At 36.9% G+C, this 17,245-nt stretch overlaps 2 protein-coding genes across 2 annotated transcripts; one reads left to right on the plus strand and one right to left on the minus strand.

Moving 5' to 3' along the window:
• Positions 1–211: 211 nt before the first annotated feature.
• LOC100892078 (gastrula zinc finger protein XlCGF57.1) lies at positions 212–10,555 on the plus strand. The gene is made up of 6 exons (XM_030979879.1): positions 212–440; positions 496–498; positions 1,113–1,217; positions 1,729–1,818; positions 3,040–3,150; positions 7,426–10,555. The coding sequence occupies exons 1-6, from the start codon at positions 212–214 to the stop codon at positions 8,808–8,810; spliced, it is 1,923 nt and encodes a 640-aa protein (XP_030835739.1). The 3' UTR covers positions 8,811–10,555.
• Positions 10,556–11,053: 498 nt separating this feature from the next.
• On the minus strand, positions 11,054–14,914 carry LOC115921593. The gene is made up of 3 exons (XM_030979190.1): positions 14,571–14,914; positions 14,077–14,147; positions 11,054–13,378 (listed from the first exon to the last, which is right to left on the minus strand). Exon 3 carries the CDS (start codon positions 12,827–12,829, stop codon positions 11,054–11,056), a length of 1,776 nt encoding a protein of 591 aa, XP_030835050.1. The 5' UTR covers positions 12,830–13,378; positions 14,077–14,147; positions 14,571–14,914.
• Between the last annotated feature and the right edge of the window lie 2,331 nt (positions 14,915–17,245).

Genomic DNA, 17,245 nt, shown 5'->3' on the forward strand with positions numbered 1-17,245 from the left:
AATAATTGCCATTATATCCATCAAGTCAAGTGTCGGCAAGTTATGGCCTTCTGCACATGGAACCTGATAACACTCTCCTAGCTAGCCACAGTGGCTCGGTGCCTGGTAAACTCATTTGCAAGTCCAGTCAGTGGAACAATGAACTTGCTATGGCATGTTGTGAAATAAGCCACTGCTCATTCACTCTGTACATAGGGGTTTATTTCATGTGATGCCTTTAGGGGATTCACCTCCCCCAAGACTTAACATGCAGGTGTGTTTGTACACTCTCGATGACAATGATTATTTCATGAGAAGGCAAAACATATTATCAAGTATTTTCCCATATTGTTTCACAGATAACATGGCGATGAAGCAAGGAACCGATTGTTGGACGTCTCTCTCAAGTACAGATGGAGAGGGAGATGGAACTCTTCAGTCATCACATGAACATGATGAAGGTATGGAGTGTTTTAATGTGTTCTGCTAATGATTGCTGTCAATTTCCATGTGCAGAAGGTCTTAATTCGCTGACACCAGACTTTAATAGTGGAAATACCATTGATGGGTGTGTAGTAACTGTACAAGTTTCACATGATACAGCAAACCTTAATTATTCCCATTGAGAAATACCCCCTAGTTGTTCTGAGAGTCTTTGGGTGTGGGTGTGGAAACTGTAAGATAACGGCTTTACCATATGAGGATGGGTGGAATAAGCAGAGCATTACATAATGCCTGTTGGTCATAAAACTGAAGGCTAATCCTGGTGATTGACAACACTTGTTATTGGTAAATGCGCCCAAATGGTGTCCAATTCCCTAGTGAGAGCCCGCTGAAATGCATCTTTAACTTATACAACCTTCATTCTCTCACCTTATACACATCATATCACGAAGAACAAGAAATATTTAAGATTTATTCAAAACAAGTCAATCCACTAGCTGAGAATCAAGAATGTTCATTTGCACCAATACAATCTCTAAAAAGATGCATACGGTAATACATAACGTTATTATAAAAAAAAAAAAAATTTGCATATTCTTGAATAACGTATCTACTTCACTCTGTATTAGAGAAATGGTAAATCTATAGTGATCAAGAGTTTTAATGATTTTTATTTTTACATGAAACAGGAAACATCTGCATCAAGGAGGAAGGAGAAGTTGAGAAGGAGACGTGTCTTTCCATTCCAGGTTCAGATGGACTGAGATATGAGGGCCAGCTTGTAACTCAAGATGGTATGCTATAGGTTCTTAAAGGAAAATCATACATTGATAGATGAGGGTCAGCTTGTAATCCATGATGGTATGCTATAGGTTCTTGAAGGAAAATTAAACGTTGATAGCAAATCAACAACATTAAGAGAAAGCAACAAAATAATTGTATTGCTGAAAGTTAGAACAAAGTCATACAAAAAATAAGAAAGTTATGAATGTTTAAAATATGATGTCACTAAGTCTATGCGAATCTCAAAGTCAGCGATATGGTTACTGGATTGTGACATAGTCACAGATAAATCCCCCGTTTGTTGTTTACACAAAAAAACATAAACTTCAGTTTTTCTCTAAACATGTATTTTGTATAACATGTTTAATATTAAAGGTTCTCTAAAAAGAAAAGACACTCCAGGGCCATCGATTTTGAAAAATTGATGTTTTATTCATTTTGTGCATTGGAACAAATAATATATTTGTAAAGGCACATCATTGGATCGATGTATGAAAATATCTTTACTTTTTTTCATAACAGGTATGGTCTTTACCATCAAACAAGAAGTTGATGCAGACATGTTTGAATCCCTCTCAAGTACAGGAGGACAAGACCCATCGACTGAACAAGGTACGGTATCATCAAGTTATGAAGAGAATTCTATTGTACAATGGCGCTCATGGTGGTCAACAAAAAACAACAAATAAAACAAAATGTAAAATTGGGAACATAAAATGAGTGTGTACTGATACATGCATTGCATGAAGTCCAATGTGGCTGGGCTCAAGGGTTTATAGATGCACTCTGGTGCAATGTGATCTTCATTTTGAAGCTTTTCAAACAAATGTTATACCTCATGTTATTGAATTATTTTTTGGTGGGAATGAACATTAATCTGTTTCTGAATTTGTTAAAGCCCCTTGTGGACCCGACAAGGAAGTCAATTAATAAAAGGACTCACCTGAAGAATCAAAGGTGTTTTTAATACATCGAAAATTTATATCATTGCAAAGGGGAAGCCTTACTGATCAAATATAACAACTTTTCTGTCTAAAAGATGTTTGGCGCCCGCAGTAATCATCTCTCAAAAATGTTAACTTTGAGATCCATCTTTTCTACCTTCAGGGGTCCTCCGTAGAGCGTCCAGATTTGTGAAGTCACATGCGAGACGCGGCTAGCCACGCCACAATGCAGCATATTCTTAACGTTTATAGCCTATTATTCCTTTATAAAGAGTAAATAATCCGCAAATGTTTGCTATAGCATTTGTGGGATGACACACTCCTGAATTAAATGTCAAATGATGCGAAAGAGCGACAAATAATGAACGACTAACAACGCCCTTCATGAACGACTGAGTCTAGTCGTACGCGCCCAATTTATCCTGAGGTTCAAAGACTGTTTGTAATTTAGTTTTAAAATATAGAATGTATTGATATGTGATTAATCAAATACATTTAAAATTATCATAGTTCATTAAAATAATTTTTTTTTAATGATTTAATTTTGCAAGTTTTATGTGATATTTTATGGGAATTCAAAGATTTTATTATGTATTATTGTCATTATAGTCCGGGCGTTGTTCACGTTTAGCAAGCACGCAACGTACGCGTACATGACATTTCACTGTGTATGCACTGTACCTGTACCACTGCCTTCCTATGACTGCATTATGTACGATTATTACAGTATTACGCGCAATACTCCAAAACCGCTCCGATGTACACACAGAGTTTCCTTCGGGAGCTTATGGCGGCGTCCGTGTGCTGCGCTCTATATACAGTAACCAAGCTTGAACATCTTTAAAAAGAAACATGTTGAAGATTTCTTCTTGATTTCCCTCATTTATAGAAACGATCTATGCCACCATCATAATAAAGCAAGAAGATGAGGAAGAGATATTTGAACCTTTTACAACTGGAGGTGAAGGAGGAGGAGAAACTGAGCAATCAATTCCTGCAGGTATGATCAACATTCTTTCATTTTCAAGGCAAATCCTTAAGGGGAAGTCCATCCTGATATTCAATTGGTTTTAATGCAAGTAGAAAATGAGAGAAACAAATTAATGAAAGTTTGAAGAAAATCTGATTAAAAATAGGAAAGTTTTTTTGAAAGTTAACATCAATGAAACACAAATTTGCAACAATGTGATGTATCTTCCAAGCTCCTCCCCAATTTACTCTCTACAGAAAATTCATGAACTTTCATTTTCTTAGTTATTGATGACAGTATAGATTTGTTTCATACAGTGCTGGAATAGAAACATATTTTTGATTATTATATTAAGGGTGAATGTATGATTGATTATTTTCTATTGAAATTATGTATTACCGTAAATCTCCGAGTATAAGGCGCACCCCTATTTTAAAGACTTAAAAAAAAAAATATTCTAAAAAAAAATCAGGAAGAAGCATAAAATCTGGAAATTCTTTTGGATTTTTGTGGCTTTTTTGGCTTTTTGTTAAAACCAGATCAGATCCCGTCTTATTTCAGCGTTCGGAAATACTTTCATTTTGTTACGAGGCACAGTTGAAGTACTTGTGAACTAAGTTAGACCTTTGGTACAGGACATTTCTAGAATAACTCCACACAACTTACCGACAATTTTATGTTGCACTGTTGATATGAAGCAAAAATAAACTACATAACTTGTTTTTCTAATAAAATCTGCCGGTAGATTTAGATCTAAGTCTGTACCATTGCATCGCAAAAAAGTAAAAGAAGGGACGTGAAAGATCTTTACTTACAAATAGTGCTGTAACATCACGGATATCTCCAATTCCGTTTAACCGCCAGTCAAAACCGGACGGTTTTCGTTTGAACGATTTAAAAAAAAAAAATAAATAAATAAATAAATTTAAAAAAAAAATTTAAAAAAAAAAAAAAAAAAAAAAAAAAAAAAAAAAATTTTAGTTGTTTTTTTGACCGACTGTGAAAAAAACCCATGCGGGAAGGATATTCATTCAAAAGAACATTAAGAAGAATGTGTAAGATCATTAATGTAAATTAAAAACATTAGAGGACCTAGGATAGAACCTTGTGGTACGCCGTGTTTAAAAGTTGGATGAATTATTATTATAAACTACATATTGAGATCTATTACAAAGATTACTTTCAAACCAAGATAAAAGACAAATGGGAGTGTTGTTCTAGTGTCGGAGTGGTGAGTCAACGCACAGATTACTGAGCTGGTAGACATTGCCAGGCATAGTACCAGGTGGAGGGGCATATATAAATCGAAACTTTAAAAAAAAAAAATTATAAAAAAAAAAAAAACAAAAACAAAAACAAAAACAAAATTAAAAAAATTGAAAACAAAACAAACAAAAAAAAACGGGAAACCGAAACCGTCCAATTGAAAACGGAATCCGCCATGGGCGGTCGGATACCGGACGGTTAACGTTTGACTACAGCACTACTTACAAAGCTAGCAGATGCCGCGCAACACAACTGCGCAGGTTAAAGTCGCAATTTCGTATTACACCGCACATCGTGGTAGGATACCAAATCTGCCCCCGTGTAAGTGAGACACGGGAGAGCTTCTGCCGGCAAAGTGCTTTGTGAAGGGCATAATTTATCGAGACTGAAAAAGAAAAAAAAATCTCTCCCCTTCAAATTAGGAACGTAGTTTTACTTCAAATAGTAGATTCTATTCTTGATTTGTATTATGCAATTCATGTTGAGACACAGAGATTTTCGAAAAACCACTAAAAAGTAGCACTATGAGGACTCAAAATATCCTGTACCTGTGTATAAGGCGCACCCCCGACTTTTGATTTTTCCAGACGGAAAAAAGTGCGCCTTATACTCAGAGATTTACGGTATTGAAGTTTCATAGTACAGGGCAAATGGGAAGAAAGCTCACAAGATACATCACAGTGTTGCAAATTTGTGTTGATTGCACCTTCAATAACTCATAACTTTCTTATTGTATTCCCCGGCAGTATACCAGTGGATAATTTGGATTCAGTAGCGTCGCACAGCCTCTGACGCTGCTTCATATTCTTGTGCGTCGTCTAACTGCCACATTCTTTATCAAATTTCTTTCAAATTGTGTATGAAGGTGTATCTTGGTATAATTTACAAGCCTAGTGTTCCATCTTCTATAGGGTCAAAGGTCATATTTTGATAGATGTCTTGTGTGCACTCTGCAGGTCATATTTCATGAAGGATTTTCTTTTAAATTTTGTATGGAAATGCAACTTGGTACAATCTACACATCTACCTTTAAGCCCGATCCTGCCCTCATTGTTCCGTCTTTTATAGGGTCAAATGTCATATGTCTCTTATGCGCTCTAACTACCACATTTCTTGACGGATTTCTTTCAAATTTTGTATGGAGGTGTGTCTTAGTAAAATCTACTTTAGTGATGCTGCCCCTTGTCTTGACAATAGTTTGAGCCACTATTGGCGATATCTACGTCATCCTTTTGTTTCAGGGATTGGGGAAGGGATCTTTGTCGATCCTTCAAACATAAGGATGACATGAAAATCGCTGCCAGTGTCAGGGGATGCATTCGCATATATATTGCGGCAATGGAGATTGCAATATTTCTAGTTTTTTATTGGATTTTGCTCAAATTTTCACCGATCTGTAATTTCCAAATCCAACTTAATATGAGCATGGAATTCCTCTTTGATTATTTGGAGAAAATCAGTGCCGACAGCAGAAAAATCAATATCAGAACAATGAAAGTTTTTAAAAATAGAATAGACAATACGACAGTTTTGGATTGTTGAAATTGGTATTCACAAATTGCTTCTGTTTTGCTTCGTAAAAGTTGCTCTATGATGGAGGCATCATTTTTGATTTCGTGCAGTCGAGGTCCATCTTGTTTTTGGTGCTATGGGTTTCAGAGCACAGGGTCTTTGAGTGTTGTTAAAATCTCTTTGCACCAAGTTTGGGCTGATCCAACCAATGTGGATCAAGCCATATACAATTATACATATGTGACATTTGGTCTCAAATCCAAAAACTTCAATTTTTCTTCTTGCTTGAGTGAGTTATTGTTTAAAGCAAGGCAACGGTATCTAAGCTTTCAACAGACCATAAGATAACCTTAGATTATTTCCAACAGTCAACTTATTTCTTGTCTTGTTGTGATATCCAAGATCTCTCCACTCAACTTGTCCATTGCATCATTTCACAAACATTAGGCAAATAAGGCATTTATCGTAAATATCACAAAAAAGTCAAAAGTAACTAAACTCAAATGCAAAGAAGAATGCATATGTTGATAACTCCTCAAGAACAGTAGACATTAAGGAAAGAGGATAGTATATCAAATAAACCTTGTCCATTTCGAATTTCTCAATAAAGAGGCTTACCTCAGACAAGGGATGACAATTATACAAAAATCTATCAAAATATACAACAATGCCTCCTGTTCATCCAAGCGTGAACACATACCACTCAAAAATGGTACCAAATGATTTGGGATAAAACACCCTTTCATAAGATGTATAATAATTTACTGTTGATAGATGATTTTTTAAATAATTAGCAATTTTCTAGGTGTAAACTTTTTTTTGACTCACGCTGTAGAGCAAACAATTGGAATTATTGTAAGCACTAGAAATTTAGCCCCTAAAACACTTCTGCTTTCGAGAAAAATGAAATATAAAAATGTACTGGTGCTACCGGTAAATTTTGATGAATTTCAAATAGTGCCGTACAATGGTAGCTGCGACCATGAAAATCTCAGAATATGTAGTTGTGATATATATTTTCGAAACAGGAATAGCTAATCGATCGATTTTAGTCAAGAAACATTGTTGTATACCGTAGCTTAATTAATATCTTGGCCTTGAGAGGGACCTATACAACATAAAAAGTATATTATTTACAATTTTATAACTTTAGACTCGATTTCAACCGTGACAACGATCACTTAATATTGTAGGATCGCATATGCTTCCAATATGTTCATTTGAACCAAAATCATGACCCCATACCGAAACTTTGCATTACCTATAAGGTTGTAAACATTTGAGTAGGTCCTTTATATATTTGAAAATCTTGATGACAGAGCATTTTTGCCATCTGTGAGTTGCTTCAGCTAAAAAATCGGGTCACGTAATTACTGTGTCCTCATCTTTGCAGCCTCCCTGAACACTTGCTGCTACACTTGCTCCGCTCGCTGTAAGCATCCTTTCAACATGGCTACTAAGAGAAAAATTAACCACAAAATCATACGGCAGAAACATGACTTACCAGTACTTTCTTTTCCTCCCCAGATTTGGACAATGGACAGGACAAGATACACTCACCTATAACAGCATGCAGTGGAGAGAAGTCCCATCCGTCTTTACATTGCAGTAAGACATTGACTGATGAGAAATGTGGAGAAAAGCCTTATCCATTTTCCTATTGTGATAACGGTTTTTCTTGCCAAAGTAATCTAGCAAAGCATCTACGGACACATACAGGAGAAAAGCCTTATCAGTGTCCCTGTTGTTATAAAAGATTTTCTGAAAAGACTAATCTTACTAGGCACCTTAAAACACATACAGGAGAGAAACCCTTTAAGTGTTCCCACTGTGATAAAGGATTTTCTCAAAAGAGTACGCTTACTAGCCACCAAAGAACACATACAGGAGAGAAACCTTTTAAGTGTTCCCAGTGTGATAAGGTATTTTCTTTCAAAAGTAATCTTACTACCCATTCAAGAACACACAGTGGTGAAAAGCCGTATAAATGTTCCCAATGTGATAAGGTATTTTCTATCATAAGTCACCTTCGAACCCATTCAAGAACGCACAGTGGAGAAAAGCCTTATCAGTGTTCCTATTGTGATAAAGGATTTCCTCAAAAGTTTGAACTTACTAGCCACCTTAGAACACATACAGGAGAGAAACCCTTTAAGTGTTCCCGGTGTGATAAGGATTTTTCTCATAAATGTTCTCTTATTATTCATTTGAGAACACACAGTGGTGAAAAGCCTTATCAGTGTGCCAATTGTGAAAAAAGATTTTCTGAAAAGACTAAGCTTACTAGACACCTTAGAACACATACAGGAGAGAGCCCCTTTAAGTGTTCCTATTGTGATAAAGGATTTTCTCAAAAGACTAAGCTTACTAGCCACCTTAGAACACATACAGGAGAGAAACCTTTTAAGTGTTCCCAGTGTGAAAAAGGTTTTTCTCTTAAAAGTACTCTCATTAGTCATTTAAGAACACATAGTGGTGAAAAGCCTTATAAATGTTCCCAGTGTGATAAGATTTTTGCTCACAGCAGTTACCTAAGAACCCATTTAAGAAGACATACAGGAGAGAGACCCTTTAAGTGTTCCCGGTGTGATAAGGATTTTTTTCAAAAAGGCTCTCTTATTATTCATTTTAGAACACACAGTGGTGAAAAGCCTTATCAGTGTCCCAATTGTGAAAAAAGATTTTCTGACAAGACTAAGCTTACTAGGCACCTTAGAACACATACAGGAGAGAGCCCCTTTAAGTGTTCCTATTGTGATAAAGGATTTTCCCATAAGTATGAGCTTACTAGGCACCTTAGAACACATACAGGAGAGAAACCTTTTAAGTGTTCCCAGTGTGAAAAGGGTTTTTCTCAAAAGGGTCATCTTATTATTCATTTGAAAACACACAGTGGTGAAAAAGCCTTATAAATGTTTCCATTGTGATAAAGGTTTTCTAGCAAAAGTCACCTTACTACCCATTCAAGAACGCACGGTGGAGAAAAGCCTTAGCAGTGTTCCTATTGTGATAAAGGATTTCCTAAAATGTATGATAGCTACCATAGAACACATACAGGAGAGAAACCCTTTGAGTGTTCCCAGTGTGATAAGGAGTTTTCAGAAAGGACTAAGCTTATTACATGTAGCCATCTTATAACACATACAGAACAGAAACCTTGTTCCCATGTGATAAGGTTTTTTCTAGCAAAATGAACCTTAGAAACCATTCAAGAACGCAGAGTGGAGAAAAGCCTTATCAGCTTGTATCCCTGTTGTGATAAAAGGCTTTCTTAAAAGACTAAGCTTACTAGGCACCTGAAAACACATACCGGTATAGGAGAGAAACCCTTTAAGTGTTCCTATTGTGATAAAGGATTTTCTGAAAGGACTAAGGGAGTTTAAATATAACCAAATGTGATAAAAGTAATTCATGACATATTTGTTCTCACTCAGCATCGATTCTTTTTTATCCATTACGTGTTTTGATACATTAAAATGTTTACAAACATAGAGGACGGTTTGTGGTAAAGATGAACTGCGCGATGGCAATAGGAGAATGTCACCACGAACTGTTTGCTCTTAAAAGTGCAACCCAGCAGTTTACAAACTAAATGGAAGTTGAACAAAATCTCCCAGAAACTATGATTTAAGTATATTGCTTTTAAATAAGACATTTTACAACTATGAACAAATAAGGTTCAGAGTATAGGGCATCTTTGTTGTTTACATTAATTAAAGTAAATGCACTGTATCTAGCTGTTCATTTGTTACTTTCTTATACTGTTATCTTAATACCTGTGTTTGTAATCTCAACGTGCCCCCTTTGAATCATTATCTAATTCCTCATAGAGAAAACATTTCTTGAGATCAATCCTCCTCTCAAAATTCATACATTACATTAGCTTTTATTAATTATTACTTTCACTCTCCTTTCCAAAGATATAGGCTTTAGTGTTTCCATGAAAAGTTCACTGTTGCCCATTTACTTTGGATACATTTTAAAAGTTTTTTTCTTCTTTAAAATGCGACATTTTGATGATCTTCTGATAGATAAGGTTCATTTCCTTTCATAACTTTTTTTTAGCGATCCCCATGACTCTTTAGAGTTCACTGTTACATTCTGAGATGAATACAACTTTAGCCATGAATAATAAATATTTGGCCCAGTCTTTCATTTTAAAAAAGCTTAAAGGAAAAATTCAGATTTCATGCACAACAGTGTATTTGGGAAGATATACTCATATAGTGACTCTATTATACATATAAAAAAAAAAACTTAAAAAAAACTGACAATTCAGTTCTAAATAACGAGTTGAAACAAATTTTTTCATTTATAACAATCTTAATATTTTATTTTGAATTCATCTGATCATTTTATTTCCACAGTTAATTTCAAAATGTTCAAAAACTTGCATTATTTACAGATAAAAACGTATTTATTCTACCATGGGTCGGATAGATTTCGTTTTTGAGTTACAACCACAATCACAGACATTGAAATTTAATGAAATATCTCATTATAGACCTTTTTTGTGAAAAGGAATACCTTTATCCTTACCAATGAAAGAATGCATAATTGTGGAAGATACACAAGGCAGTAAAATGCGCAACTCTTCACAATCACGACAAAAATGGATGAAAATTTTGCATTATTCAAATAAAAATTTCACTGCTCATATAGTGATATTTAATTCTTGTTTATCATTTAATTTGTCAATTCTGTGAATTAGATACCAATACGGCTTGTTTGATTCTAACTGGCACTTAAAGCAATAGTATATCATTGTATCATTTTCAATACACAATAACTTAAAGCTAATGTTGACAGTATTATGAGCACATTCTACATTAAATAATTTCAAAATGTTCAAAATGAGCATTTTGTACAGACAGAAACATACTACTTCTGACATCAGTCAGATACATTCAATTTCGAGCTACAATTAAAACCACAGACATTGAAATCTGCAGAGTATTAAATAGGCAACTCATTACGATAGTGGATGTAACTTTGCATTATTCAAATACAATTTCACCGTAATATTATTATATTTAATTCTAATTAATCATTTAATTTGGCAATTTTGTACAATGTGAAATTTAATATTGTCGGGGGGGGGGGGGGGGTGGGGAGGGGTGAGCTCCACCGGGATGAGTAGGATTAGTAACTCGGGTTACTCAAATGAAGGAGTTATACTATCATCCTGAATATCCAGTACAACTTCAGCCTTTCTTGCCCCCGATGAGGCCTCGGCAACTACCGTCGAAGGGGGGATGTGTAGTTCCCTACTACTGTTATTCGCCAGTAGTACATCCAGAGAAGCTCCATCCTCAACTTGATGATATCCCTCATAGACTTGCACAGTAGTCTCCCTGTTGTCTGATGTCGGGCAGATTATAATGTCACTGCTTGACAAACTACTCCCAGCTACATCACAACTTACTCTTCGAACCGAAAAAGGGGGTATCACTTCACTCCCTTTGGTATGTATTCTAATCAAACTCGCTGAAATTGGTACTTGCTCTTGACTCTCTTTCCTCTTCTGTAACATCGCCAATCTTACAGTAGGAAGAAGCGATTCATTCTTGAGACGATCAAGGATGTTGCAGCCTACCAAGATAGGGTATTCAGCATCATCGACGGGACGAGCACGGTCTGCAACCACCAGGAAACTCCCTTGCAACTTCTGTCCAAGTATTGATATCGGTACCTCTATGAATCCTTCAATCAGTACCTCTATATCTCCTACTCCTTGAACATGCAAAAAGAGACCATCCGCTTGCTGAGGCTCACCAAGCTTATCCTTCAAAAATCGATCGTACACGGAAGCAGGGATTATTGATGCTTGTGCTCCAGAGTCCAAAATACACCCAATCTCCAAGCCAGCAATCTGTACCTCACTGCATGGACAGGGCGCAACCAGCCGACCCAGTAGCTCAGTCTTTGCAGTCAAAGGAGCACGAACATTCTTGGCTGCCGGGATGGATGTCTCTTGCGCCATCTTTGCAGGACAATCTCTCGCAAAGTGTCCTCTACCCTTGCAGCTATAGCAGATGCATTCATTCTTACAATCCTGACGAGAGTGTCCAACTTCTCCGCAATTATAGCACTTATTCCTCCGAGCCTTCCTCTGTGTTACCGGAGCATGTTGACCATGAGTCAATTTCTCCTTGACCAGCTCTTGGACACTCTTTGTGAGTAGGGCTACATCATTCTTCAGATCAGCTAACTCAGTTCTAAGACTATACTCCTCTTGACGCTTTGCTTGAGAACTTATGTCGGCACTCTGGGCGTACACCTCAAGATCATGTACTTTCGGCTTGCGAAGAGGCTCCTCACCAGCAAAGAACTCTAGAACTTCTGTCCTCATCTCAAGAAAGGTCTTCGTCTTCGAGGCCATTTCTATTCTACGCAGCTCGCGATGAATCCACTTCTCCTTTGCCCCACGTACGAATCGCTCCTTGAGCGAACTGTCCTTAAGCCGCTTCATGGCATTCCTATCTTCTTTATCTCCAGCTGCCTTCTCCATTCGATCGTAAAGCCTCATCAAAGCACGGCTAAAATCTGCTAGGCTTTCTCCATCTTGTTGATCGCGATTGTGGAAGGCCTGGCTGATGGAGGGAACCGACTCAATAGGCGAGAACAAAGACTTCAATACCTTGATAATCTGCTCACTATCCTTACGTACTGAATATTCTCGACACAGGATTTCCTCCTTCGCTACTCCAGCCAAGTTGTCAATGAGTGCTTGAGCCTTCGCTTCTCCAGTCAGCCGATAATGAGTGGCGTAACTCCTGAACTCATCACTCCATTCTTGTAAAGCAAGGTCTCCGGCAGCTTTCGGTGGACCCCTAAACTTACTCAGTCTCACTGGAGGCGGTGTGTGCTGAACACTCAGTCCTTGAAGTGCCTCAGTGAGAGCTGAAATCACTTGAGTTACATCCGCCATCGTTACAAAGGCTGCTTTTCACACAAGGGAAAAAGAAGGTAAGTATATGTACAAGTCAATATCTAGAGCATCAGTAAATATACAAGTACATGCACTTACAAAACTCTTGTAACTTTTACCCTTAGTTAAAGACTCAAAGTCCGGTGTTTGTCGAATCAGCTCAAATTAAGCTTCCTACTGATCAGTCTAGCTCTTGACGTCCTCTCTCAGGTCTGATGCTATCGCTACACCAACCAAACTGTAAATCAGTCCTTAGCAGTCCTTCAGGCCTGGCGTCGTCTTGGTGATCTCGTCCTCGCTTGGAACAGTCACTCAGAGTCATCCACATCAGATCAGTCCGAAGCTTCCTTCCTGCAGACAATGGGGTTTCTGTCCTTCCTCTGTCGTCTATCCTGTCCATGACGCCACTTGTCGGGGGGTGGGGAGGGGTGAGCTCCACCGGGATGAGTAGGATTAGTAACTCGGGTTACTCAAATGAAGGAGTCGTGACAGATATCTGAAGTTCAATTACTTTTATTGCGAAGCAATAAAGCAAAGAAATAAGAAACCCTGCGAAGAACAAACAGAAACAAAATGAACATTTCATTGCAAATGATATGATATATACATCATCATCAGACACTAGATAAACATGTATAACATTGTTTCAGCAAAACATTGTCCCTTGCAACTAATGCAAATTTAACCCACAGAAATCAGAAATATTAAAGAGCTCAATACTTTCACTATCAAATGCATCCAAGCTTCAATAATTACCAGTATCCTAATTGTATCAGTCTTCAATCTTAACAAAGGATGCCTAGTAATATGACCTACCTAGATCATTATAATAACCATTAAACATATTTCCAATATCCATAGAAATCCTTTTGTGTTTATAGAACTTTCCATTAAAAGCCACATTTACAGATGATGCCATCATCGAATCAATACTATCAAACCATTGCTATCAAATATTAATAACACACAGCAACTGCTAACTACTAGGAAAAACACTCATCCCAGAAATGTATCTTGAATAATAACCTCCCTAAACAGTAACAGATTCTCAAGGCATAAGGAGAATATTTACATTACCAATAGATTCACTATCATTCATCACCCTATCAGTATCATATCAGCAATATCAGTATTAAACCGAACCACGTTAACTTTGTCGGTATTCAAATACAAACCATACAATCATTCCTAAGTGTTTTCATTTACCCTTAATTAAATATCATATTACATAATAAATTGACTCGTACCCAAGGTCACTTGAAGAACTAGCAAAAACCAGTCGGCTTTCAGCTACAGATACTCGTTCAATGTAGACTCACTGAGGATAAAACAACAATTACATTTTGTAAGTAAATCACTCCAAAAGCTCCACTATGCCTGCATTTACAAGACCATCAACTAAATAATCATCTCACTTAATATATCATTTAAGCTTACAATCAATTTATATTATTATACTAACTTCAATCAGTGTTAAAGCTTCCTTTTTAACAACCCTTGATTACACCTAACAAAGTACGGCTAGTGGGCGCCGCCATCTTTTATGCTTACATTCAGAGAGCCCTCTACGATACTAAATAAACATGGTCGCACTAAAAACATGTTCAATGAACCAACATCACTAAAATATATATCAAACTGTGCATATAAATCTTCTCAAAACTTCACCCACATGCAACATGATGTATAATTCATATTACCAATGTAATTTCAACCTATGATACAAAGTAATGCAACTTACAATTAAACTTTCTCAGCCTACTGGTGACTGCACACCGTTCCCTCAGCATAGCTTTAGATGGCAATGAGCACGTATTAGAAAACCCACGCTCGAGAGTAGCTTACACTCAAAGCGTAACATAAAATCCTTCCGCTAAGATTTTTTGAAGCGTTAATTCCACATGTATCTCCGTTCATATCAATTAACTAATTTAACATCGAGTAAGGACATTACTACTAAAGACTCCTTCAGTGATACGGTCCTAACAGGTGATTAACCACTCCCCATACGTTAGCATTCCTTCAGTACCTCGCATTCCTAACTTTAGTCTCTCTTTAAAGACCTTGATCTAAAACTTTCACATCCCGACAATATCAATACGGCTTGTTTCATTCTAATTTAAAATCAAAACAAGAATATCATATAATTTCAGTACAATAACTTCAAATTTCAAGCCGGTGTTTATTGTGAACACATTTCCATAGTAGATTTCAAAATGTTCAAACATGCATTATTTACAGACAGAAACGTATTCTTATATGAGTCAAGTAGATTTCATTTTGAGTTATAACTACACCCACAGACGTTAGCAAAATGTTTCATTATAGGCTTTTTTAGGGTAGAGGTTATGTATATAAAAGGAAATTGTAATTTTATTAGTCATTGTCATGCCAACAGTCATCCAGAAATCCTTTCTGATGATTCAATTTCTTTAAGCTGTATAGAGGAATACCTTTGTCTGTACCAATGAAAGAAGGCATAATTTGTGGAAGATACACAAGGCAGTGAAATGTGCAACTCTTCACAATCGCGACAAAATGGACGTAATTTTTTGCAGTATTGAAATAAATATTTCTCTGTTCATATAATGACATTTAATTCTTGTTCATCGTTTAATTTGTCAATTCTGTACCTTGTGAATTTGATACCAATACTGCTTCCTGATTTTAACTGGAAATTAAAACAACAATACAAATGTATGACATCTTATCACTTCAATACAATAATTTCAAATTTAAACCCGATGTTAATATTATGAGGACATTTCTACAGTTTTCTACAGTCTTCAAAATTTTCAAAATGAGCATTTTGTACAGACAGAAACAGATACTATTTCTGGCGTGAGTCAGATACATTCAATTTCGAGATACCATTAAAACCACAAACATTGAACAACATGTTTTATTTGTGAGGGAGATGTTCATAAAAGGCCTGATGGGCAGGGTGCCACACAACAGGTGTGGTGCCAGTGCAGAGATCTTTGAGATCCTGATGTTTGCCCAAAGATAGCTTCGGCGGGCCATTCTGGTACAGTGGTTGAGGTGTTATTTCAGTGACCTCTTTCAAGCTTCTGCGTATTTGGCTTGTCCTGATCGCGTCAAATTCTGCATCAGTATGAGAATATTTGAAGTGTATGGACTCCACTTCACCTTTCAAGATCGTCATAGCCATGAATTTCCTCCTGTCAACTTTCTGTCCAGCCTCAGAAGTACATTCTCGAAGAATGCCTTTATGTTGGCGTACAGACTTCCAATCATCGATGTCGCTTAATTGGACCTCCGTTTCGTTGACAATCAGCCATGCATGAAGTCTTTCGTCTACGGCTGATTGTCAACGAAATGGAGTTAAGTCTTTTATTAATTTTTTTTGTTGATAAAGCAGCTGCCAGTGAAAACGAGTTCGTTTAATCAAATTATGGAAATGCAAGCACTACTTTAAACAAACAGAACTTTGTTATTCCTAGCTCATTTTTCCTGAATGAGGTGTCATATGAAAGGGCAGAAACTCAACTTTCTAGAAATGTGATTTTCTCTTTGAAATTTAGATACAGCCCGCCAAACGACTTTTCGGTTTCCTCTCTTCAAATTGATTATAATCACTCATGCGTGAAATATGCATCATTATGAGTTGCATCAAATGAAAGAGGAGGATCTAAGCTTTCCAAATATGTGTCATTTATCAATTATAATTGTGATTAATTTATGATAAAACATCGATAATTCTCGGTTTCGTTTTATCTGGGACGCACTGTATTGTAAAGTTATGATTGCTCAGTCTATTCAGTCTACGCTTGTAGAAAATGTCCGATTGTGGGGACTTTGGCAAATAGATGACTTGTTCCAGATCAAACACTGCAGCCTCAAAAGTGGGGTCAACTAAAGCTTTATTCTTAGCGATAGTCTTCAACTCTCTTACCATTTGTTTTCGATGATGTGAGCTTTGTAGGCCTCTCCTTTGGGTTCCCGCGTAAGGAACACATGTCCTTTTTTTGGATGATGAAACTTGATATTCATCTCATTAAGCACCTTCCGGTACAGAGATAAAGAGGCACATTCATCTGTCGTGGACTGGTACATACGATATATGATCTCTACGTTCAGATCCTCTCACAGATACTCACAGCGACTGTTGGCACAACAATAATGAGACTCCTGACGTGGAAATCTGTTGATGTGGCATTTAACCTCTTCACGAAATCGAGCATCTCTATCGACGGTCTTCCTACCACCACGTCTCTCTCCTTCAATAATACTGCATGGCTGCTTCTTGGCAAATACAGTCTTCACTTGCCTCTCGGAACTCCCAAGGTTTCCAAAAACATGGCTCTGCATACCGGGACTTTGTGGAATGGATCTTTCACTTCTGGCAAGAAATAAGGAAATTTGTGAAGTTTCTTAGGCGCTGCCTCTTGAATC

The sequence above is a fragment of the Strongylocentrotus purpuratus genome, unplaced genomic scaffold (genome assembly GCF_000002235.5).
Source record: "Strongylocentrotus purpuratus isolate Spur 01 unplaced genomic scaffold, Spur_5.0 spur5_scaffold_10, whole genome shotgun sequence".
Taxonomy (NCBI): domain Eukaryota; kingdom Metazoa; phylum Echinodermata; class Echinoidea; order Camarodonta; family Strongylocentrotidae; genus Strongylocentrotus; species Strongylocentrotus purpuratus.